At 36.2% G+C, this 26071-nt stretch overlaps 1 protein-coding gene across 3 annotated transcripts in view; it reads right to left on the minus strand.

Annotated features, from left to right (window-relative positions):
* tbc1d24 (TBC1 domain family, member 24) overlaps positions 1-26071 on the minus strand; it is a 35666-nt gene that overhangs the window by 8942 nt on the left and 653 nt on the right. Inside the window, exons 1-6 of one of the 3 annotated variants that reach the window (XM_056450620.1) lie at positions 23689-23761; positions 20416-21461; positions 16620-16778; positions 14890-14953; positions 13153-13248; positions 10246-10483 (exon numbers count right to left, since the gene is read on the minus strand). In XM_056450620.1, coding sequence (XP_056306595.1) covers positions 10246-10483; positions 13153-13248; positions 14890-14953; positions 16620-16778; positions 20416-21392 — 1534 coding nt within the window. In that variant the 5' untranslated portion in view covers positions 21393-21461; positions 23689-23761. Of the gene's footprint in view, positions 1-10245; positions 10484-13152; positions 13249-14889; positions 14954-16619; positions 16779-20415; positions 21462-23688; positions 23762-26071 lie in introns of those variants that run through there. The other 2 variants (XM_056450618.1, XM_056450619.1) reach the window with 2 other exon arrangements.

The following is a 26071-nucleotide window of genomic DNA, read 5'->3' on the forward strand; positions in this document are numbered from 1 at the left end:
AAGTTTGAAGTCGTTTTAAAGTGTAAATAACTGAAGCAGTTTTTATGAAGTTTGAAACAGTCGTCATAGATAAGTACATATATGTTAGCATGTTTCTAGGTTGTTGCTAGGCAGTTGCTAAAGTATTCTGAGTGGTTGCTAGGCAGTTGCTAACATCAATTAGCATGATTCTAGCATTAATTAGCATGTTACTAGCTTGTTTCTAGCATGAATTAGCATGTTACTAGCATGAATTAGCAAGTAACTAGCATGATTCTGACATAAATTAGCATGTAACTAGCATGTTTCTAGCATGGATTAGCATGTTACTAGCATGTTTCTAGCATGAATTAGCATGTTGTTAGCATGATTCTACCATGAATTAACATGATTCTAGCATGAATTAGCATGTAACTAGCATGATTCTAGCATGAATTAGCATGATTCTAGCATGAATTAGCATGTAACTAGCATGATTATAGCATGAATTAGCATGTTACTAGCATGTTTCTAGCATGAATTAGCATGTTACTAGCATGTTTCTAGCATGATTTACCATGTTATTAGCATGATTCTAGCATGAATTAGCATGTTTCTAGCATGAATTAGCATGTTATTAGCATGATTCTAGCATGAATTAGCATGTTACTAGCATGATTCCAGCATGATTTACCATGTTACTAGCATGTTTCTAGCATGAATTAGCATGTTACTAGCATGATTCTAGCATGAATTAGCATGTTATTAGCATGCTTCTAGCATTAATTAGCATGTTACTAGCATGATTCTAGCATGAATTAGCATGTTACTAGCATGTTTCTAGCATGAATTAGCATGTTACTAGCATGATTCTAGCATGAATTAGCATGTTATTAGCATGATTCTAGCATGAATTAGCATGTTATTAGCATGATTCTAGCATGAATTAGCATGTTACTAGCATGATTCTAGCATGGATTAGCATGTAACTAGCATGATTCTAGCATGAATTAGCATGTTACTAGCATGTTTCTAGCATGAATTAGCATGTTATTAGCATGATTCTAGCATGAATTAGCATGTTACTAGCATGTTTCTAGCATGAATTAGCATGTTACTAGCATGTTTCTAGCATGAATTAGCATGTTATTAGCATGATTCTAGCATGAATTAGCATGTTACTAGCATGATTCTAGCATGAATTAGCATGTTACTAGCATGTTTCTAGCATGAATTAGCATGTTACTAGCATGATTCTAGCATGAATTAGCATGTTATTAGCATGATTCTAGCATGTTACTAGCATGATTCTAGCATTAATTAGCATGTTACTAGCATGATTCTAGCATGGATTAGCATGTAACTAGCATGATTCTAGCATGAATTAGCATGTTACTAGCATGTTTCTAGCATGAATTAGCATGTTATTAGCATGATTCTAGCATGAATTAGCATGTTACTAGCATGTTTCTAGCATGAATTAACATGTTACTAGCATGTTTCTAGCATGAATTAGCATGTTACTAGCATGTTTCTAGCATGAATTAGCATGTTATTAGTATGATTCTAGCATGAATTAGCATGTTTCTAGCATGAATTAGCATGTTATTAGCATGATTCTAGCATGAATTAGCATGATTCTAGCATGAATTAGCATGTTACTAGCATGTTTCTAGCATGAATTAGCATGTTACTAGCATGATTCTAGCATGAATTAGCATGTTACTAGCATGATTCTAGCATGAATTAGCATGTTACTAGCATGATTCTAGCATGAATTAGCATGTTACTAGCATGATTCTAGCATGGATTAGCATGTTACTAGCATGATTCTAGCATGGATTAGCATGTTACTAGCATTTTTCTAGCATGAATTAGCATGTTACTAGCATGTTTCTAGCATGAATTAGCATGTTGTTAGCATGATTCTAGCATGAATTAGCATGTTTCTAGCATGAATTAGCATGTAACTAGCATGATTCTAGCATTAATTAGCATGTAACTAGCATGTTACTAGCATGATTCTAGCATGAATCAGCTTGTTTCTAGCAGGAATTAGCATGTTGTTAGCATGATTCTAGCATGAATTAGCATGTTACTAGCATGACTAGCATGTCACTATCGTGTTGCTAGCACCTTTCTAGCAAGATTAGCATGTCAGTAGGATGTTAAAACTGTTAGCGTGTGTTAGAATAGCTAGTCACAGTCTCTGGGACAGTTGCTAGGGTGCTGAAATTGGTTGCTAGGGAGTGGCTGGTAAGTTTAAAGGTAATCAGTGATTGGCTGCTGGCTAGACTGAGTTGAATGAGGCCAGACTCTAGTCTGTAGGACAGTCTGATGCAGAGTTCTGAGCTCACAAAGGTTGATCCAATGTTAAGTCAATGGGAGTCTTTTACAATGGAAGTCTATGGGACAGTTGCTAGGGTGCTGTAAATGGTTGCTAGGGAGTGGCTAGTAAGTTAAAAAGTCATCAGTTATTGGCTGCTGGCTAGACTGAGTTAAATGAGTCCAGTTAGAAGTCTGTAGGACAGTCTGATGCAGAGTTATGAGCTCACAAAGTTTGACCCAATGTTAAGTCAATGGGACTTTTGGGATTTTTCTGGGTCGTTTTTCAGAAAACCCAAGGTCGGATCAGTTAGAAAAGATATAGCAACCCGAGTCAGACCAGTTCGAAGGTTTGACGAAAGTTTGAAGTACGTAGCTTGAAAGGCCTAGGAGGAGATACACTTAGAAATTAGTCTCAGAAGAAGAAGAAGAAGAAGAAGAAGAAGAAGAATAACTAGATATTAAAGTTTGAGGACAAACTTTATGGTGGCTTGAAAAGCAGAGTCTGAATTAGCATGTTACTAGCATGAATTAGCAAGTAACTAGCATGATTCTAACATAAATTAGCATGTAACTAGCATGATTCTAGCATGAATTAGCATGTTACTAGCATGTTTCTAGCATGAATTAGCATGATTCTAGCATGAATTAGCATGTTATTAGCATGTTTCTAGCATGAGTTAGCATGTTACTAGCATGTTTCTAGCATGAATTAGCATGTTACTAGCATGATTCTAGCATGAATTAGCATGTTACTAGCATGTTTCTAGCATGAATTAGCATGTTACTAGCATGTTATTAGCATGATTCTAGCATGAATTAGCATGTTTCTAACATGAATTAGCATGTTATTAGCATGATTCTAGCATGAATGAGCATGTTACTAGCATGATTCTTGCATGAATTAGCATGTTACTAGCATGTTTCTAGCACGAATTAGCATGTTACTAGCATGTTTCTAGCATGATTTAGGATGTTATTAGCATGATTCTAGCATGAATTAGCATGTTTCTAGCATGAATTAGCATGTTATTAGCATGATTCTAACATGAATTAGCATGTTACTAGCATGATTCTAGCATGAATTAGCATGTTTTCTAGCATGAATTAGCATGTTACTAGCATGATTCTAGCATGAATTAGCATGTTTCTAGCATGATTCTAGCATGAATAAGCATGTTATTAGCATGATTCTATCATGAATTAGCATGTTACTAGCATGATTCTAGCATGAATTAGCATGTTACTAGCATGATTCTAGCATGAATTAGCATGTTACTAGCATGATTCTAGCATGGATTAGCATGTAACTAGCATGATTCTAGCATGAATTAGCATGTTACTAGCATGTTTCTAGCATGAATTAGCATGTTATTAGCATGATTCTAGCATGAATTAGCATGTTATTAGCATGATTCTAGCATGAATTAGCATGTTACTAGCATGATTCTAGCATGAATTAGCATGTTACTAGCATGTTTCTAGCATGAATTAGCATGTTACTAGCATGATTCTAGCATGAATTAGCATGTTACTAGCATGTTTCTAGCATTAATTAGCATGTTACTAGCATGTTTCTAGCATAAATTAGCATGTTATTAGCATGATTCTAGCATGAATTAGCATGTTACTAGCATGATTCTAGCATGAATTAGCATGTTACTAGCATGTTTCTAGCATGAATTAGCATGTTACTAGCATGATTCTAGCATGAATTAGCATGTTACTAGCATGATTCTAGCATGTATTAGCATTTTACTAGCATGTTTCTAGCATGAATTAGCATGTTACTAGCATGATTCTAGCATGGATTAGCATGTTACTAGCATGTTTCTAGCATGAATTAGCATGTTACTAGCATGTTTCTAGCATGAATTAGCATGTTACTAGCATGATTCTAGCATGAATTACCATGTTACTAGCATGTTTCTAGCATGAATTAGCATGTTACTAGCATGATTCTAGCATGAATTAGCATGTTACTAGCATGATTCTAGCATGAATTAGCATGTTATTAGCATGTTTCTAGCATGAATTAGCATGTTGTTAGCATGATTCTAGCATGAATTAGCATGATTCTAGCATTAATTAGCATGTTACTAGCATGATTCTAGCATGAGTCAGCTTGTTTCTAGCATGAATTAGCATGTTGTTAGCATGATTCTAGCATGAATTAGCATGTTACTAGCATGACTAGCATGTCACTATCGTGTTGCTAGCACCTTTCTAGCAAGATTAGCATGTCAGTAAGATGTTAAAACTGTTAGCATGTGTTAGAATAGCTAGTCACAGTCTCTGGGACAGTTGCTAGGGTGCTGAAATTGGTTGCTAGGGAGTGGCTAGTAAGTTTAAAGGTAATCAGTGATTGGCTGCTGGCTAGACTGAGTTGAATGAGGCCAGACTCTAGTCTGTAGGACAGTCTGATGCAGAGTTATGAGCTCACAAAGGTTGATCCAATGTTAAGTAAATGGGAGTCTTTTACAATGGAAGTCTATGGGACAGTTGCTAGGGTGCTGTAAGTGGTTGCTAGGGAGTGGCTAGTAAGTTAAAAAGTCATCAGTTATTGGCTGCTGGCTAGACTGAGTTAAATGAGTCCAGTTAGAAGTCTGTGGGACAGTCTGATGCAGAGTTATAAGCTCGCAAAGTTTGACCCAATGTTAAGTCAATGGGACTTTTGGGTTTTTTCTGGGTCGTTTTTCGGAAAACCCAAGGTCGGATCAGTTAGAAAAGATATAGCAACCCGAGTCAGACCAGTTTGAAGGTTTGACGAAAGTTTGAAGTATGTAGCTTGAAAGGCCTAGGAGGAGATACACTTAGAAATTAGTCTCAGAAGAATAAGAAGAAGAAGAAGAAGAAGAAGAAGAATAATAATAAGTTTAAGATAGATAACAGTATGCTGGCTTTTCAAGCCACCATAATAACTAGATATTAAAGTTTGAGAACAAACTTTATGGTGGCTTGAAAAGCCGAGTCTGAATAAGCATGTTACTAGCATGAATTAGCAAGTAACTAGCATGATTCTAACATAAATTAGCATGTAACTAGCATGATTTTAGCATGAATTAGCATGTTACTAGCATGTTTCTAGCATGAATTAGCATGATTCTAGCATGAATTAGCATGTTACTAGCATGTTTCTAGCATGAGTTAGCATGTTACTAGCATGTTTCTAGCATGAATTAGCATGTTACTAGCATGATTCTAGCATGAATTAGCATGTTTCTAGCATGAATTAGCATGTTACTAGCATGTTATTAGCATGATTCTAGCATGAATTAGCATGTTACTAGCATGATTCTAGCATGAATTAGCATGTTACTAGCATGAATTAGCATGTTACTAGCATGATTCTAGCATGAATTAGCATGTTACTAGCATGAATTAGCATGTTACTAGCATGATTCTAGCATGAATTAGCATGTTTCTAGCATGAATTAGCATGTTATTAGCATGATTCTAGCATGAGTTAGCATGTTACTAGCATGATTCTAGCATGAATTAGCATGTTACTAGCATGTTTCTAGCATGAATTAACATGTTACTAGCATGATTCTAGCACGAATTAGCATGTTACTAGCATGTTTCTAGCATGATTTAGCATGTTATTAGCATGATTCTAGCATGAATTAGGATGTTTCTAGCATGAATTAGCATGTTATTAGCATGATTCTAGCATGAATTAGCATGTTACTAGCATGATTCTAGCATGAATTAGCATGTTTCTAGCATGAATTAGCATGTTACTAGCATGATTCTAGCATGAATTAGCATGTTACTAGCATGATTCTAGGATGAATTAGCATGTTATTAGCATGATTCTAGCATGAATTAGCATGTTACTAGCATGATTCTAGCATGAATTAGCATGTTACTAGCATGATTCTAGCATGAATTAGCATGTTATTAGCATGATTCTAGCATGAATTAGCATGTTACTAGCATGATTCTAGCATGTTACTAGCATGTTTCTAGCATGAATTAGCATGTTATTAGCATGTTTCTAGCATGAATTAGCATGTTGTTAGCATGATTCTAGCATGAATTAGCATGTTTCTAGCATGAATTAGCATGTAACTAGCATGATTCTAGCATTAATTAGCATGTAACTAGCATGTTACTAGCATGATTCTAGCATGAGTCAGCTTGTTTCTAGCATGAATTAGCATGTTGTTAGCATGATTCTAGCATGAATTAGCATGTTACTAGCATGACTAGCATGTCACTATCGTGTTGCTAGCACCTTTCTAGCAAGATTAGCATGTCAGTAGGATGTTAAAACTGTTAGCGTGTGTTAGAAAAGCTAGTCACAGTCTCTGGGACAGTTGCTAGGGTGCTGAAATTGGTTGCTAGGGAGTGGCTAGTAAGTTTAAAGGTAATCAGTGATTGGCTGCTGGCTAGACTGAGTTGAATGAGGCCAGACTCTAGTCTGTAGGACAGTCTGATGCAGAGTTATGAGCTCACAAAGGTTGATCCAATGTTAAGTAAATGGGAGTCTTTTACAATGGAAGTCTATGGGACAGTTGCTAGGGTGCTGTAAGTGGTTGCTAGGGAGTGGCTAGTAAGTTAAAAAGTCATCAGTTATTGGCTGCTGGCTAGACTGAGTTAAATGAGTCCAGTTAGAACTCTGTAGGACAGTCTGATGCAGAGTTATGAGCTCACAAAGTTTGACCCAATGTTAAGTCAATGGGACTTTTGGGTTTTTTCTGGGTCGTTTTTCGGAAAACCCAAGGTCGGATCAGTTAGAAAAGATATAGCAACCCGAGTCAGACCAGTTTGAAGGTTTGACGAAAGTTTGAAGTATGTAGCTTGAAAGGCCTAGGAGGAGATACACTTAGAAATTAGTCTCAGAAGAATAAGAAGAAGAAGAAGAAGAAGAAGAAGAAGAATAACTAGATATTAAAGTTTGAGGACAAACTTTATGGTGGCTTGAAAAGCCGAGTCTGAATTAGCATGTTACTAGCATGAATTAGCAAGTAACTAGCATGATTCTAACATAAATTTGCATGTAACTAGCATGATTATAGCACGAATTAGCATGTTACTAGCATGTTTCTAGCATGAATTAGCATGATTCTAGCATGAATTAGCATGTTACTAGCATGTTTCTAGCATGAGTTAGCATGTTACTAGCATGTTACTAGCATGAATTAGCATGTTACTAGCATGTTTCTAGCATGAATTAGCATGTTATTAGCATGATTCTAGCATGAATTAACATGTTACTAGCATGATTGTATCATGAATTAGCATGTTACTAGCATGATTCTAGCATGAATTAGCATGTTACTAGCATGTTTCTAGCATGAATTAGCATGTTACTAGCATGTTTCTAGCATGATTTAGCATGTTATTAGCATGATTCTAGCATGAATTAGCATGTTTCTAGCATGAATTAGCATGTTACTAGCATGATTCTAGCATGAATTAGCATGTTACTAGCATGTTTCTAGCATGAATTAGCATGTTACTAGCATGATTCTAGCATGAATTAGCATGTTACTAGCATGATTCTAGCATGAATTAGCATGATATTAGCATGATTCTAGCATGAATTAGCATGTTACTAGCATGATTCTAGCATGAATTAGCATGTTACTAGCATGATTCTAGCATGAATTAGCATGTAACTAGCATGATTCTAGCATGAATTAGCATGTTACTAGCATGATTCTAGCATGAATTAGCATGTTACTAGCATGATTCTAGCATGAATTAGCATTTTACTAGCATGATTCTAGCATGAATTAGCATGTTTCTAGCATGATTCTAGCATGGATTAGCATGTTACTAGCATGATTCTAGCATGAATTAGCATGTTACTAGCATGATTCTAGCATGAATTAGCATGTTTCTAGCATGATTCTAGCATGAATTAGCATGTTTCTAGCATGAATTAGCATGTTATTAGCATGATTCTAGCATGAATTAGCATGTTTCTAGCATGAATTAGCATGTTATTAGCATGATTCTAGCATGAATTAGCATGTTACTAGCATGTTTCTAGCATGAATTAGCATGTTACTAGCATGATTCTAGCATGAATTAGCATGTTACTAGCATGATTCTAGCATGAATTAGCATTTTACTAGCATGATTCTAGCATGAATTAGCATGTTACTAGCATGATTCTAGCATGGATTAGCATGTTACTAGCATGATTCTAGCATGGATTAGCATGTTACTAGCATGATTCTAGCATGAATTAGCATGTTTCTAGCATGATTCTAGCATGAATTAGCATGTTACTGGCATGATTATAGCATGAATTAGCATGTTACTAGCATGATTCTAGCATGAATTAGCATGTTACTAGCATGATTCTAGCATGAATTAGCATGTTATTAGCATGATTCCAGCATGAATTAGCATGTTTCTACCATGAATTAGCATGTAACTAGCATGATTCTAGCATTAATTAGCATGTAACTAGCATGATTCTAGCATGATTCTAGCATGAGTCAGCTTGTTTCTAGCATGAATTAGCATTTTGTTCGCATGATTCTACCATGAATTAGCATGTTACTAGCATGACTAGCATGTCACTATCGTGTTGCTAGCACCTTTCTAGCAAGATTAGCATGTCAGTAGGATGTTAAAACTGTTAGCGTGTGTTAGAATAGCTAGTCACAGTCTCTGGGACAGTTGCTAGGGTGCTGAAATTGGTTGGTAGGGAGTGGCTAGTAAGTTTAAAGGTAATCAGTGATTGGCTGCTGGCTAGACTGAGTTGAATGAGGCCAGACTCTAGTCTGTAGGACAGTCTGATGCAGAGTTATGAGCTCACAAATGTTGATCCAATGTTAAGTAAATGGGAGTCTTTTACAATGGAAGTCTATGGGACAGTTGCTAGGGTGCTGTAAGTGGTTGCTAGGGAGTGGCTAGTAAGTTAAAAAGTCATCAGTTATTGGCTGCTGGCTAGACTGAGTTAAATGAGTCCAGTTAGAAGTCTGTAGGACAGTCTGATGCAGAGTTATGAGCTCACAAATTTTGACCCAATGTTAAGTCAATGGGACTTTTGGGATTTTTCTGGGTCGTTTTTCGGAAAACCCAAGGTCGGATCAGTTAGAAAAGATATAGCAACCCGAGTCAGACCAGTTTGAAGGTTTGACGAAAGTTTGAAGTATGTAGCTTGAAAGGCCTAGGAGGAGATACACTTAGAAATTAGTCTCAGAAGAAGAAGAAGAAGAAGAAGAATAAGTTTAAGATAGATAACAATATGCTGGCTTTTCAAGCCACCATAATAATAAGTTTAAGATAGATAACAATATGCTGGCTTTTCAAGCCACCATAATAATAAGTTTAAGATAGATAACAATATGCTGGCTTTTCAAGCCACCATAATTATTTAAATTATTTATTAAATTATCCATTAATTGCATTTATTAATGTCTTCCCTGGGCGGTACGGTGGCACAGTGGTTAGCACAGTCACCTCACTGCAAGGCGGACATTGTATCGAGTCTCGGCTGGGCCAGTTGGCGTTTCTGTTGGCATAGGTTCCTGGGTTCCTCCGGTTTCCCCAACAATCCAAACACATGCGCTATAGGTGAATTGAATAAACTAAATTGGCTGTAGTGTACCAGTGTGTGTGTGTGTGTGTGTGTGAATGTGAGAGTGTATGGATGATTCCCAGTCCCGGGTTGCAACTGGAAGGGCATCAGTTGCGTAAAACATACGCTGGAATAGTTGGCGGTTCATTCCGCTGTGGCGACCCCTGATAAATCAGGGACTAAGCTAAAGGAAAATGAATAAATGAATAATGTCTACCCTACTCCAACCCTAAACCGAACCTTCACAGTTTCATATTATTATAAATAATAAGAAAAAGAAAAAGAAGAAGAAGAAGAAGAAGAAGAAGAAATATATAAATAAAAAATAAGAAAAGATTAAGAAGAATGAAAAGAAAAAAGAAAAAAAGATGAAGAAGTCAAATAAAAACAGGAAGAAGAAGCAATACCACACCCACCGATAATGATGGAGTCGACGTTTCCAGCCATGAACATGGACGTGTTTCTGGAGTTGAGGTTGAAGTGTCGAGCGGACAGGAATGGTGAGAGGTGAGACGGGTCAGTGGCGGGTTTCTCCAGAGTCTGCGGCGTCCCGTTGTCTTCCACACCGCTCTGATCCTCTGCAGACTGAGCTGATTTGGCCAGCTCTGGGTGTTTGATAATGACCCACTCGTAACGCTCCATCTCCGGCTTCATCTGAAACAAACACACACAAACACACACACACACACACACACACACACACACACACACACAATTAAGACATACTTGAAAGAAATCCACAAATTAGTTCAGAAGATTATTGGTAAACCTTTTGCCCTATCTCCGGTTACCTATGAATTGGGAAATGGATCTACACCATGTACTAGAATCTGTGTTACACCTTTGTACTTTTCTAGCTTTTCTGATGATTTCTAGCATATCTGGAATCCTCTTTGGGAGTTTCTGAAGAATGTACATCTTTACTGAATAACATTTAAATTTTTTGGTTCATCTTACCCTTCACAAAAGACTTTAATTACTAAATGCTGGATAACTGTGTAATAGATGGCTGCATTATTGTACATGATAACATGAGACACTGTTTTGTCATTGCCAATCTTTAAATAATAATAAAAAAAGAAACACACACACACACACACACACATACACCGATTTAAATGATCAGTTCAGCTCCAGAATGAACATTTCCTGACTATTTACAGAAATATTTCCTCAGTGGTTAGCACTGTCGCCTTACAGCAAGAAGGTCGCTGGTTCGAGTCCGGGCTAGGCCTTTTGGCATTTCTGTATGGGGTTTGCATGTTCTCCCCGTGTTGGCGTGGGTTTCCTCTGGGTGATCCGGTTTCCCCCACAGTCCAAACACATGCGCTATAGGGGAATTGATAAACTAAATTGTCTTTAGTGTATGTGTGTGTGTGTGTGTGTGTGTGTGTGTGTGTGTGTGTGTGTGTGTGTGTGTGTGTGTGTGTATGGGTATTTCCCAGTAATAAATTGCGGCTGGAAGGGCATTCGCTGTATTAAACATATGCTGAAATTGTTGGCGGTTCATTCTGCTGTGGCGACCTCTGATAAAAAAGGGACTAAGCCAAAGGAAAATGAATGAATGAATTTCCTCATGCACAATACTGATATCAGGGGCACTTCAAAATACAGTAAATAATTATTTATTAATAAAACTTGTGCTTTTAAGAATGTTCAGACTGCATTAGCAGTGGTTGTTCATCAGAACCAAATGCTTGAAAACTTAACAGGTGATTTATTTTTAAACATTAACAATTTGACTTATTAATCTGTTCTACGACATTGAAAATTCTGTTCATAACTATTCATAAGTCTTTTATTTGTTAATTCTGTACAGTAAGACACCATTTAACATAAGTAAATTTGAGTGAAGTCAATGTAATGACAACCATAAAAAAACTATTATTCATCTTAGGTGATGTACATTTTACAGTTAATGCCTAATAATGCACACATTTTTAAACTCATTTTATTAAATTAAATTGAGTTAACAACAAACGAAAACATTTATTTTTTTTTTAACTGGAGAAAAAAAAAAAAAAAAACATCTCAGACGACAAAGTTAATTATCAGAATTTAGTATTTCTCTGGAAGTGAACTGATCCTTTTATTACCTTCTGACTTGTGAAAGCACTCATCTGCAGAGTGGTTCAGCGGTTACTCCGAGAGTAAAAGTGAAATCTGAACTCAAGCTGTTGTGGTTAAAGCTTGGAGATGCTAGAAACACAAGCAATGTGCATTTATGCTGATCATGGAAGTTGTTTAAGGTCTGCTAAATGAAAACTTATAAGATAAGTCAGGTTAGAATACCTAGTTACAGTACTTTACCACCTTAACTGATAGGAAAGAAATGCTAATAATAAAAAAAGAAAAAAAAAAGAATAACATCACTAACATGACAACATGTACTGAAATTTTAGAAACTAATATACACCAAAGGTGGTAATATTGTCGTGATGCAAAGACAAGTGTGCATTATATCCTTCAACTATTCCTCGTACACTCTGGTCTAAACAGCTTCTGCCATTTATACATTAAACAACTTTCCAGTTATTAATACTGAAAATAAAAATCTACATTTAAAATATGTTTTAGACACTGAAACACCTCAATTGTGCTCCAATTTGCTTAATTTCATCTGATCATTTTTTAAATATCAATTATATATTTTTATTTCCTACATTATTATATATTTTTTATCATTCATATCTAGATATATGCTAATTAAATTATATTTCTATTTTTATTTACACATTTATTATATTTTATTTCTTACCTCGAGTTATTATATATATCTTTAAATCTAAATATACTTATAAATAAATAAACAATATAGTTTAACTAATCTACTTTTTGAACATCTACTTTATGCACAATTACAATTTTTCTTCCTTTTTTTTTACAAGCTCATCTTGTTTGAGCTGTGTTTAACATTTATTTTATAGCTCTACAATTTTATTGTATTATAATAATAATTTGGAGCTCTTTTTTCTACAAATAAATGAACAAAATCATATCTAAGACTTTAACCGAGAACTCTCAAGTCTCAAGTTAACCAAAAAGCTATTAAATATTCCTCTGAGAGCTTTACAGAATGATATGATAATGATGGATGAGAGTAACTTGATGCTTACACACTACATTTAAGGCTAATAGCACAAAAACAGCGCCACCTAGTGGATCATTTATATAATAATCTTAGTGTAATGCAAACCAGACCTTCCCAAGACCTTTTACATCCCATAATAATACCCATAATTCCCATCCCATAATTAAATTAAAATAAATTTGATTGTTTCTATTTAAAACTAAGTACACAAATGTAATGCAATGTGACATACCCTGAAAACAAAACACTCTCCAGTGCCAAAGAAGCTCAGCTTGTTCCCGCCCCTTTTTCGCTCCTCCCAATCAGTGGACAGGAAGGCTCCGCACACCTGTAACCCCATTGGACGAGACACATGTAACCATCTAAACAACCTCTCTGCTTTCTAGTTCACCTACTTCCAATCCAAAACATGCAAAAATAGCCACAGACATATTACTCAACAAACTTTAACCTCTTTAAATACTCATGGGAAATTCCCAAAGGATGAAATGAGCTCTTTACTTACTTCCACATAAGTGAAGCACATTTCAAAGACGTTTTAAAGAAAACAAAACATCATCATCACATCGTTTCTCATCATTATTCGTATCCTTACATCATTATTTTTATTCTTAGAACATTTATACACTCACCGGCCACTTTATTAGGTACTAAAACGTCCAACTGTTTTTAACGCAAATTTGTAATCAGCCAATCACATGGCAGCAACTCAATGCATTTAGGCATGTAGACATGGTCAAGACGATCTGCTGCAGTTCAAACCGAGCATCAGAATGGGGAAGAAAGGGGATTTAAGTGACATGGTTGTTGGTGCCAGACGGGCTGGTCTGAGTATTTCAGAAACTGCTGATCTACTGGGATTTTCACGCACAACTATCTCTAGGGTTTACAGAGAATGGTCCGACAAAAAGGAAATATCCAATGAGCGGCAGTTCTGTCAGCTAAGATGGGAAACTGAGGCAACAATTCACACAGGCTCACCAAAATGAGTCTCGATTTCTGCTGCCACATCCGGATGGTAGGGTCAGAATTTGACCTCAACAACATGAACGCATGGATCCATCCTGCCTTGTATCAACGATTCAGGCTGGTGGTGGTGGTGTAATGGTGTGGGGGATATTTTCTTGGCACATTTTGAGCCCATTAGTACCAACTGAGCATCGTGCCAACGCCACAGCCTACCTGAGTATTGTTGCTAAGCATGTCCATCCCTTTATGACCACAGTGTACCCATCTTCTGATTGTTACTTCCAACAGGATAACGCTCCATGTCATAAAGCGTGAATCATCTCAGACTGGTTTCTTGAACATGACAATGAGTTCACTGTACTCAAATGGCCTCCACAGTCACCAGAGCTCAATCCAATAGAGCACCTTTGGTATTTGGTGGAACAGAAGATTCATGGATGTGCAGCTGACAAACCTGCAGCAACTGTGTGATGCTATCATGTCAATATGGAGCAAAATCTCTAAGGAATATTTCCAGTACCTTGTTGAATCTATGCAATGAAAGATAAAGGCAGTTCTGAAGGCAAAAAGGGGTCCAACCCGGTACTAGTAAGGTGTACCTAATAAAGTGGCCAGTGAGTGTATATTCTACATCACCAGTGTCAATGCTTATATTAGGATATTTACTTTCTTAACATCAAATTACTAAAGTCTAAATAACTTGAATGAAAAAGTTTTTGCTCCTCGAAGGGATTTATGTCTAGTTGCATTATGATGCTGTTGTTTAACCATTAAATAAATCAGTGACTTAAAAATTGTGGTAAAAAAACAACAATATAACTTACTGCAGTCATTTCCATAACAAAATACTGTATATAATTGCACAACAAATATTACTTTTCCACAGTCCTAGTCTACAATAAATTTAAATCCCCAAAACTGCTGCACGAAACAACAGAGTATGTGTTAAATATATGTAAATGTATATATCTGTTTGAAAAAGTGTTCAAAAATGGGTTACCTCTCTGTCTGTAGTTCTGATAAGCAACAGCGTCGGCTCATATCCCTCACAATGTGCATAAAACCTGAATAAGACATCAAAAAATATGCTGTCAAATGTGCACAGTGTTTTTGAAGACTCCTGTAAACAGATGAATAGCTTTTACTCAAAAACAGCAACTGTTAGACATGCCTACTTTACTACATCCAATCATCTTGCAGCATGCCACCTGGCCTTTAAAAGGTTTTCAGTTTGTTAGTTCAGGAGCAGAATCTCTGACTCTTTGTTTAACACTTTGCTCTATTGATTGTTGTATTTTGGCTTGTTTGTTCAGTTTGCTTTGTTAGTGTTTGATAGTTTGTTATCCCCATTTATCAGTATTGTTCGTCATTGTTTCATTTACACTTTGTTATTGTTGTTCAAGTTTGTTGCTGTCTGTTCTTACCTTTTGATTCGCCATATCTTCCCTAACCTCATGTTTCCCTGTGAGTTTAGAAATTATGTCACATGACATACATATCAGCACGTAGATTAACATTTGTCTAGACACACCAGGTAAGAGGGTGTGTGCCAACCAGTGTATTTTTGGTTTAAAGTGTTAGTCAGTGTAGATTAGACAGGACGTGATTGACGTTGAAGATTTATTTTTCATATCTTTTGTTTATTAGATTAGGTTTAGAGGGGATTTGTTGTGAATATTAGTAAGACTGCTTGGTTTTATTTAGCACCACCCGTTTTGTAAATACCTCACTCACTGATTCACCCTCACTTTTGTAAATAAAATCACGTATTTCTCCACTTATTTCTGCTGTCCATCTTTACTCTGTATCACAATTTGTTTTTGAGTTTTTGCAATAACCAATTCCTCAGTTAGATGTGCAACCCCACTCTCCTAGACAACAAGGGGTTGGAAGATTTTCTAAATCTTTTTAAAATAATTCACCCTTTCCTCTCAAAGAATATGTGATCTTCTCCAATAGTATACAGTTGCAAACTTCTGAGATTCACAATCCAATCCATTTTCAACATTTCAGTAAGTTTAATAGCATAATTATGCTGGAGGTTAGAATTTGTATAATTGCCCAATAAACATATTTCTGGATCAAATGGAAAATCAATTCCATGAATCTGTGATATGATGTTGCATACTTGTACCCACAACACTTTCACCTTAGGGTACAGCCATGTAGAATGCAAAACGTACCCTTTTCTATACCACATCTAAAGCAGAGGGGAGAAATGCTGTTTTTAAATTTGTGTAATCTGGATGGAGTATAATAAAGCTGGTGTAAACATAATAGTTTTAATAACTCATTCTAATAACGGATTTATTTTATTATGTGACTAGATATTTTTCAAGATACTAGTGTTCAGCTTAAAGTCACATTTAAAGGCTTAAAAAAAATCTAGCTTAAGGGGGCTAATAATTTTGACCTTAAAACGGTTATAAAAACTTTCTCCAGAAGAAAAAATATTAGAGGAAATACTGTGAAAAATTCCTTGCTCCGTTAAACATCATTTGGGAAATATTCGAAAAAAAGGACTAATAATTTTGACAGACTACAACTGTATGTGTGTGTGTGGGTTGTGTTGTGCATTTGTGTGTTATGACTTTTTATGTGTGTGTAGCATGTGCGTCTCATTGTGTATTTGATAAGTGGGTATGTCAGTCTGTATGTATGTGTGTGTGTGTGTGTGTGTGTGTGTGTGTGTGTGTGTGTGTGTGTGTGTGTGTGTGTGTGTGTGTGTACCGGTTGAGGCTGCAGCCGTGTGTTGACGTGGTGAAGAGCAGCTGCGGCTGACACAAAGCGAATCGCTCCGGGATCCACGACCAGATATCTCGGATCTCTTTAGCGCTGACGATCTCAGAGCTGAAATTATCTGCGTTCACGGCTAGCTGGACATTCTGCCTGGAGAGATCGTATGAGAGGATGAATAACTGGGGGTGATTTGAAATTCACCGTGCATGAGTAAACCTACACCACAACAACAAACAAATGGCCAGAAATGGTTTACTCTGAAAAATAAAAGTGTGTGAAGAGGATGATGATGATGATGATGATGATGAAGACACCCACCTCTTGATAGAGCTAAAGTACAGTGCACAATGATGAAAGCAGGAGAAATGGGAAAAAAAGACAATGAAAATATAATAAAGTGATGCAAAATGTAAATAAAATTACATTTAGGGAAATAAGAAACATTAGGAAAATGAGAAAGACTAGCAAATAAGAGGAACATTGCAAAAACAGGTGAACATAAAATACAAAAGCAGTCATTACACACTAAATGAGCTCAAATTTTGACTTTCAATATAATGAAATGATGTTTTAAATATTGAAATGATCTTAAGAATTCAAAAGGGAAGGATATTTTGGTTTATGCTTTAACTTAAGGTGATGTAGTTGCACATGTTTCTTGCACTTACTATAGTAATTGCAATTATATATGCATAATAACATGTAACTAGGGCTGCACAATATATTGTTTCAGCATTGATATAATTCACAATAGTCACATAGCAGGATATGCAATGTTAAGTATGGATTATAACTTATCATTTGCATGTGTTTCAGAGGCCTGTGAATATATGAGGATTTTAAAGCCATTCAGATTTAAGAAATTGCACTATTTGGAAGACAATGCAGTATTATTTTACATTTGATTATTCAATAACTCCACCAGAACACTGTTAGACTCCTCAGAAAAACATTAAAACAGTTCATTTCATTCGCATCATTTTCATTATTGCGTTCATCTATGCTTGTAGATTGTTTATTATTTAATGCAGATGCACTCCCATACAGAACCATCCCAATCAATTTAAAATGATATATTCTGTCTAAAGAGATTATCAAAGCCGTCTGGTGAAGCTGTACTCATATTGCATTATAAACCACAGGAAAACAAAACATGGCGATGTCAGATTTCTCCAATATTGTGCAGCCCTACATGTAACTAATTCTAAACTTGACCCAAATTCTTTTCGGCTTAGTCCTTTTATTAATCAGGGATCGCCACAGCGGAATGAACCGCCAACTTATCCAGCATATGTTTTACGCAGCAGATGCCCTTCCAGCTGCAACCCAACTCTGAGAAACACTCATACACTCTGGCTAATTTAGCTTGTTCAATTCACCTTTAGCACACGTCTTTAGACTGTGGGGGAAACCGGAGCATACGGAGGAAACCCACACCAACAAGGGGAGAACATGCAAACTCCACACAGAAATGCCAACTGGCCCAGCCAGGACTCAAACTAGTGATCTTCTTGCTGTGAGGCGATCGTGCTACCCACTGCGCCACCGTGACAACCCTTAACCCAAATTGTAACCCCAAAATATAGTAAGTACATGTAATTACTTAATAATACAGAGTAGATAAATTATTATTTCCACTTTATTTTAAGGTGAGGTAGTTACAGTCTAACCATATTTTTAAATGTTTATTTATTTTCCTTCGGCTTAGTCCCTTTATTCATCTGGGGTCGCCACAGTGAAATGAACCACCAACTAATCCAGCACGTTTTACACAGCAGATGCCCCTCCGACAGCAACCCAACACTGGTAAACACCCATACACACTCGTACTCTATGGTGAATTTAGTTTATTCACTTGCCCTATAGCGCATGTGTTGGGACTGTAGAGGAAACCAGAGCAGCCAGCTGGAAGGGCATCCGCTGTGTAAAATACATGCTGGATAAGTCGGCGGTTCATTCCGCTGTGGCGACCCCTGATGGATAAAGGGACTAAGCTGAAGGAAAATGAATGAATGAATCTCCATTTGTTATAACTGGATTTTAAAGCCCTCTATAAAGCAATGTTATTACTGAGATTTCATTGATTCGAATTTCCAAGAAACTTAGTTTTTTAAGTACTGGCTACAAACATTAATGGAGCCTTTCCACAATTGCGGGTTTCTCAGCAGCAGAAGTCATCATAGTTGGTAAATTTAGAGCGCAGTGAATAAATCCGCAGTGACAATCCTATTTGCTGAAATAATAACAGAAAAACTCCACGATGGTGTTATCAAGGCTTTCAGAAAAAGGAAATCAATAGTGTGAGACTGATAACGGCAGCCAGAAGACAGAATAACGTCAGATTTACTGTCCTGCCCCCACAGACACCTCATTACAAAAAACACACACAAGCTTTAATTCGCTTTTTGTGATTTGATGCAAAGATGATATGATCATACATCAAAACATAGAAATGTTCAAATGTTTTTTTAAAAATCTAAATATTAAAAGATTTCAAGGGGTGTCTCGGTGGCGCAGTGGGTAGCACAATCGCCTCACAGCAAGAAGGTAGCTGGTTTGAGTCTCGGCTGGGTCAGTTGGCATTTCTATGTGTAGTTTGCATGTTCTCCCCGTGTTGGTGTTCTCCGGGTGCTCCGGTTTCCCCCACAAGTCCAAAGACATGCGCTATAGGGGAATTGGGTGAGCTAAATTAGCCGTAGTGTATGAGTGTTGTAGCGGCATTATTGCTTTAAGCCGCTATCGCGGTAAAGGGTAAACAATGACGCGTGAGTCCGCTGTGAATCCTTTTCTTATCTTTATTTTATCACATCTTGTGCCATCAAATCAGTGAAATAGCTCATTGCTCCTCAGTAGCACACGTCACCACCAACAAACTCACGGTCTGAAAATTGTTTCCTCTTCCCTTACTACTCCACCTACTACCTGGCTTCCTTCCCTACTGAAAAATCCAGCTTAAACCAGCCTAGGCTGGTTGGCTGGTTTTAGCTGGTTGACCAGGCTGGTTTTAGAGGGGGTTTTGGACATTTCCAGGCTGGTTTCCAGCCATTTCCAGCCTGATCTTAGCTGTTCAGGCTGGAAAATGACCAGCTAAAACTAGCTAGACCAGCCAAAACCAACTATGTCCACCTTAAACCAGGATGGTCAAGCTGGTCATTTTCCAGCTTGACCAGCTAAGACCAGGCTGGAAATGGCAGGAAACCAGCCTGGAAATGGCCAAAACCCCTCTAAAACCTGCCTGGTCAACCAGCTAAAACCAGCCAACCAGCCTAGGCTGGTTTAAGCTGGATTTTTCAGCAGGGTTAAATCCCAATTTGGACAAAATAAAAGTCTTCATTCACAAAATCACAACAATAAAGCAAATTCTTAGACATGAGTAATATACGAATACAAAATACTCAAACCTGAATACAATAATTATCAAATGTAAACTTAATAATAATAATAATAATAATAGTAATAATAATAATAATAATAATAATAATAATAATAATAATCGTATCATCCAATCAACCCATTTAGTCCAAATATAATAATGATAAAAGAAATGGCTCCAACAAGTGTGAATGAATGAGAGTGTATGGGTGTTTCCCAGTGATGGGTTGCAGCTGGAAGGGCCTCTGCTGCGTAAAACATATGCTGGATAAGTTGGCGGTTCATTCCGCTGTGGCGACCCCGGATTAATAAAGGGACTACGCCGAAAAAGAAAACGAATGAATGAACGAAAAACTTTTAAGGATTTAAGATCATGATGACTTGTGAAAAGGGTCCCGACTAACCCGTCCCTTACCTCTTCTGCTTGACAGTGATGCCTTTCTGCTGCAGTGATTTCTCATTGGCCAGCTGCAGCAGCGTGATCTCTTTCCGACTGAACAGGCGAATAGAAAACGCCTTTTCCAGCAGTTTATCCGGCGTCACGCTCTTCCCAATGCTCTGCACAAACGTCTGAATGTCCCTCCTGACCGCCGCCGAGTCCTGCTTGCTCAGAGCCGAGTTGGAGGCCACAAATTGCTTGCGGTAAAACTTCAAAATGGCCAAAGCGACGCGATAAAGCACCTTATAGCCCTCCACCAAAAACACGTCCAGCACACGCGCCGCAAAGCTGAACGGCAGGTCTCCGAAAACCCACCGCTGCCAATCCGAGTAAACCTCCAGCACATCCGTCGCCGTGGCAACCATCAGCTTATGCGCAGCCGGGCAGTATTTATGCACGAGGTCGCCGAAGGTCATGCAGGCGGATTCATACGCGAGGAATGTTTGATCTAGTAAACGCCGGCCGGGTTCGTTGCATGCTAACATTCGGCTGACGCTCTCGAAGCATTGAGCTTCATCAGGGCTCCAGTGCATCATCAATGCGGTCACAGCAGGCAATGACGGACAGTGTGAAATATCCGGAAACTGCCCCGCCACGCAGGAAATCACAGCATGCACTGAGCCTACAGACTCTGCTTTTAGACAGTACTGCGGCACTGCTGTCCCGTCAACAAACTCCGGTAATGGATACGCAGACGGGTTGCGTTTGCTAGTGGAATTACCGACGATATCGCGGTAAACCTCGGCGTCGGGGGTGACTGTGCGACAGGGCAGAGCTTTAAGCAGGTGCTGGTAAACGGCAGAGCGCTGGCTGTGGTTTTTCGCCCATTGGCCTGAGCGAGCGTGCTGCTTCAGCTCCTTCAAGTCTTTATATTCAGTCTTACCAGGAGCTGCGTCTCGAGACACATCGCCCATCTGAGACCAGTCCACGAATACGCCACAATCCCCAGCCATGACCTCTGACCTCACACGCTGAACGGAAGAGAGAGTGAGGGAAACTAGCCGGCCATTCTCCTACAGCTGCTGAGAGAAGAAACAGGAGAGGTGATCATATTAATGACACCGAATATGAGTATCACAGTCATGAGATAACAGGAAAGGTCTGCATGATGTTGGAAAAATCTGGCATTGTGATATTTTAATTCTCTGCGACATATATTGCTCTATGAATACAATTTCACCAGATGGCTTGAATCATTCATTCAGATTAATTAGGGTGATTTTGTAAGGATGTGAATGATGAATGACACACATTGCGATATCAATGCTGAAACAATATATCGTGCAGCTCTGATAGATGGATGGATGGATGGATGGATGGATGGATGGATGGATGGAGAAACAGATAGATGGATGGATGGATGGATGGATGGATGGAGAAACAGATAGATGGATGGATGGATGGATGGATGGATGGATGGATGGATGGATGGATGGATAGATGGATAGATAGATGGATGGATAGATGGATGGATAGATGGATGGATAGATGGATGGATGGAGAAACGGATGGATGGATGGAGAAACGGATGGATGGATGGAGAAACGGATGGATGGATGGATGGATGGATGGATGGATGGATGGATGGATGGATGGATGGAGAAACAAATGCATGGATGGATGGATGGATGGATGGATGGATGGATGGATGGATGGAGAAACGGATGGATGGATGGATGGATAGATAGATAGACAGACTGACAGATATAGACAGACAGAGATTATTATAAATGAATCATTGTAAATATACAGATTATTATTATTTGTTATTACTGTTTCATCCTAAAATGTAGATTGTTAAATGTAGTTTATTCTGATTTATTTATTAATTTTAATTATTATTACTTTTATTTTTTTACTACTACTTTTTACTGTGTTTACTATGGTTTTATACACACATATACACACACACACACACACACATAAACACATATACATACACACACGCACATACACATACATACATACACATATACACACGCACACAGTTGAAGTCAGAATTATTAGCCCCTCTTTGAATTTTTTTTTTCTTTTTTTAAATATTTCCCAAATTATGTTTAACAGAGCAAGGTAATTTTCACAGTATGTCTGATAATATTTTTTCTGCTGGAGAAAGTCTTATTTGTTTTATTTCGGCTAGAATAAAAGCAGTTTTTAATTATTTAAAAACATTTTAAAGTCAAAATTATTAGCCCTTTTAAGCAATATTGTTTTTCAATAGTCTACAGAACAAACCATCATTATACAATAACTTGCCTAATAACCCTAACCAGCCTAGTTAACCTAATTACCCTAGTTAAGCCTTTAAATGTCATGAATACTAGTATCTTGAAGAATATCTAGTCTAATATTATTTACTGTCATCATGACAAAGATAAAATAAATCAGTTATTAGTTATCTCGAGAGAAGAAAACAGTTTTTAACGTGCATTTAAATTAGTGATAGAAAAAAATGTTTGTTTCGGAAAACTTCAGGGTATGATTTAGCGTCTTCTTTTTTTTTTTTACAAAATTACAATTACATGCATTCATAGTTTTAAATTAATTTATATTTTAGTATTTCGCTTGTTTTGTGTAGTTTTTTAAAATACATCTCAACCAGTAAATATGCATAAATAAAACATAATTATTAGACTATTAAAATACTGTAATAAATATTCTTATAAAAACAAGTTATAAAATAATGTTTTTAAATAAATATATGACCATTTAAAAAAAATATATATATATAAATATATATATATATATATATATATATATATATATATATATATATATATATATATATATATATATATATATATATATATATATATATATATATATATATACACTGTTAAAAAATATATTACACCTTGATTAAGATGAAAATTTTTAAATTATCAAATGTAATGATAGTTAACGTAATCCAGAAAAGACTCGCATTACTAAGCCATAAGTTAAATATAATTACCATATTGATATTTGTCAAAATATTAAACAGATGCATTCCTAATAAACACAATAAAAAATAAAGGGACTAAAAATTTGAGTAATAATTCAAAAAAAGAATTTTAAGATCATAAAATATAAATTCTAGCTCTGACACGAAGATCATCACGTCTAAATATCAACAAATAAATCTACATTCAAAGCAAAATCTACATAGAAAGCTAAACGTTAAATATTTTAAATAAAAAAACATATTCAACCCTCATAAAAACAACCGAAGTCACCTTCAAAAAACAAAAACAATCACCTCCAACTCACTTTAAAGCCTCCTGTGAGTCCGTCTGTGTATTTCTGCCTTTCTGACTCAGTTCATCACAATTTCCCAATTACACTTATTAGATTTAAGCTGACAGAAAGAAAAAAACACACACGAATGTCCACTTTCCTGGCTCCGACTGCATTTCTCTCTGCAAACACTGACTCTTGCACTTTAAGGTTTTTCGTGAGGTCAGAAAGAGCCTGTCAAACGTGGACCTCATGATATCATCAGGACAGAGCGAAAAACACTCGATTGGATTTGCTGATTTAGGGTAATGACATCAGTGCTCAAGGGTCAAGGGTCAGTTCAAGCAGCAATGATCCTATTACATCAAGGCAGGCGGACGTGCGATCTGGTGGGCTGCAGTATTTGAGAGGGTCTCCTCCGACGTCAATCACAAACATTAGCTATTCTTATTAGGCCCAAATGAAATGCAGAAACATGCAGATTTCCATAGATTTTTTTAACCATTCTATAGATTTTTTTTATTTACTCATTTAAATATGTGCAAATATACATTTATTCAGTTTGAACGTATGTTTATTAACTAATGTGACAATACTACATAGACAATAGACTATAATAAAAATAATATAGATGATTTCTTTCTGTATTTTGTGATTTGTTATGTTTTTGGATATGAACAGAGTCAGAAATAAAGGAAATAATAATAATAATAATAATAATAATAATAATAATAATAATGCTTATATTATTTATTTACAATGTAGTTTGTATGGTAATAATTTCTGTCTTTTAGTAGATATATTACATGAGAGACTTGTGAGGATCTAATTTGCATCGCAAACCTAAAATTAAAGTTAAAAAGTCATTATTTTTCATTTTTAGTTAAACTAATCTCAGCCAAAATAAAGGTTTGTTTTAGCATAATATATGTATGTGCGCTGGGTATATTTATTTTGTTTATATAAATACACACATTCATGCATTTATTTGAGAAAATGTATATATTTAGATATAAAATATATGTATATGACACAAATTATAAATACATTTAAATATCGATGTGTGTATCTTATATCATATATCGCAATAATATATATATATATATATATATATATATATATATATATATATATATATATATATATATATATATATATATATATATATATATATATATATATATATAATGCGCGCACACACGTCAAAACAAAGTTTTAATTTGCAGTTAATCATGATTAGATAAATATTATCTATCTAAAATAAATAAAATTATAGTAAATTGTTCAAATAAATACTTATTTTTTCAACCACTGCATCGTCACGATGGCGGAGTGGGTAGCACAATCGCCTCACAGCAAGAAGGTCACTGGTTTGCATTTCTATGTGGAGTTAGCATGTTCTCCCCGTGTTGGTGTGGGTTTCCTCCGGGTGCTCCGGTTTCCCCCACAGTCCAAACACATGAGCTATAGGGGAATTGAATAAACTAAATTGTCCGTAGTGAATGTGTGTGAATAATTGTGTCTGGATGTTTCCCAGTGATGGGTTGCAGCTGGAAGGGCATCCGCTGCGTAAAACATGTGCTGGATAAGTTGGCGGTTCATTCCGCTGTGACGACCCCAGATTAATAAAGGGACCAAGCCGAAAAGAAATGAATAACCATTGATTCATGCCATTGAAGTCATTAAATAGACAATTATTCAAATTTAATTCACAATAAAATAATAATAATTTGATTAAAAAATACACTTTGATTAATAGTGCATTACAAATGAAGTATTATAGTAAGTAAAATAAAAAACGACAATATGAGTAATTAGCTAAAAATACCAATTAGTTAGCTAAAAAAATAAATATAATATTTTAATGTTACTTTTTTTCACAATAGTATTTGGGTCTTGAGATGTGAAAATAATTAAAGCGATAGCTCACTCAAAAATGAAAATGTACTCACAACACACTCCAAACATCAAGTTTTTTATTATGTTGAACACAAAAGATCATTTGAGAAATGTTGGAAATGTGAAGCTATTAACATCCATAATCTGAAAAACATGTTTAATATATGTCAATGGTTAACAGTTTGTAACATTTTTCGAAATATCTTTTTTTGTGTTCAACAAAAAATTCCAGCGATGTTTGGATCAAGTGAAGACTGAGTAAATGATGATTTTTTTTATAAGCTGAATAACAAAAAAACGTAATTAATGTCCCATGGTAATACTATTATATAAGATTAACGTTAAATTAATATTTTTTCTTCTTTTAAGCTATGTAAAAACATGGTAAAAAACCTTACAGAAGCATCTTATCACATTATTATAAGCACTGGAGCATAACATGAAGTATTAATACAAATCCAGACACAAACTGTCTCCAAGATCATTACACTAAATGTAAAACGTAACCGTTTTACTG

This window comes from Danio aesculapii, chromosome 24, assembly GCF_903798145.1.
Source record: "Danio aesculapii chromosome 24, fDanAes4.1, whole genome shotgun sequence".
Taxonomy (NCBI): domain Eukaryota; kingdom Metazoa; phylum Chordata; class Actinopteri; order Cypriniformes; family Danionidae; genus Danio; species Danio aesculapii.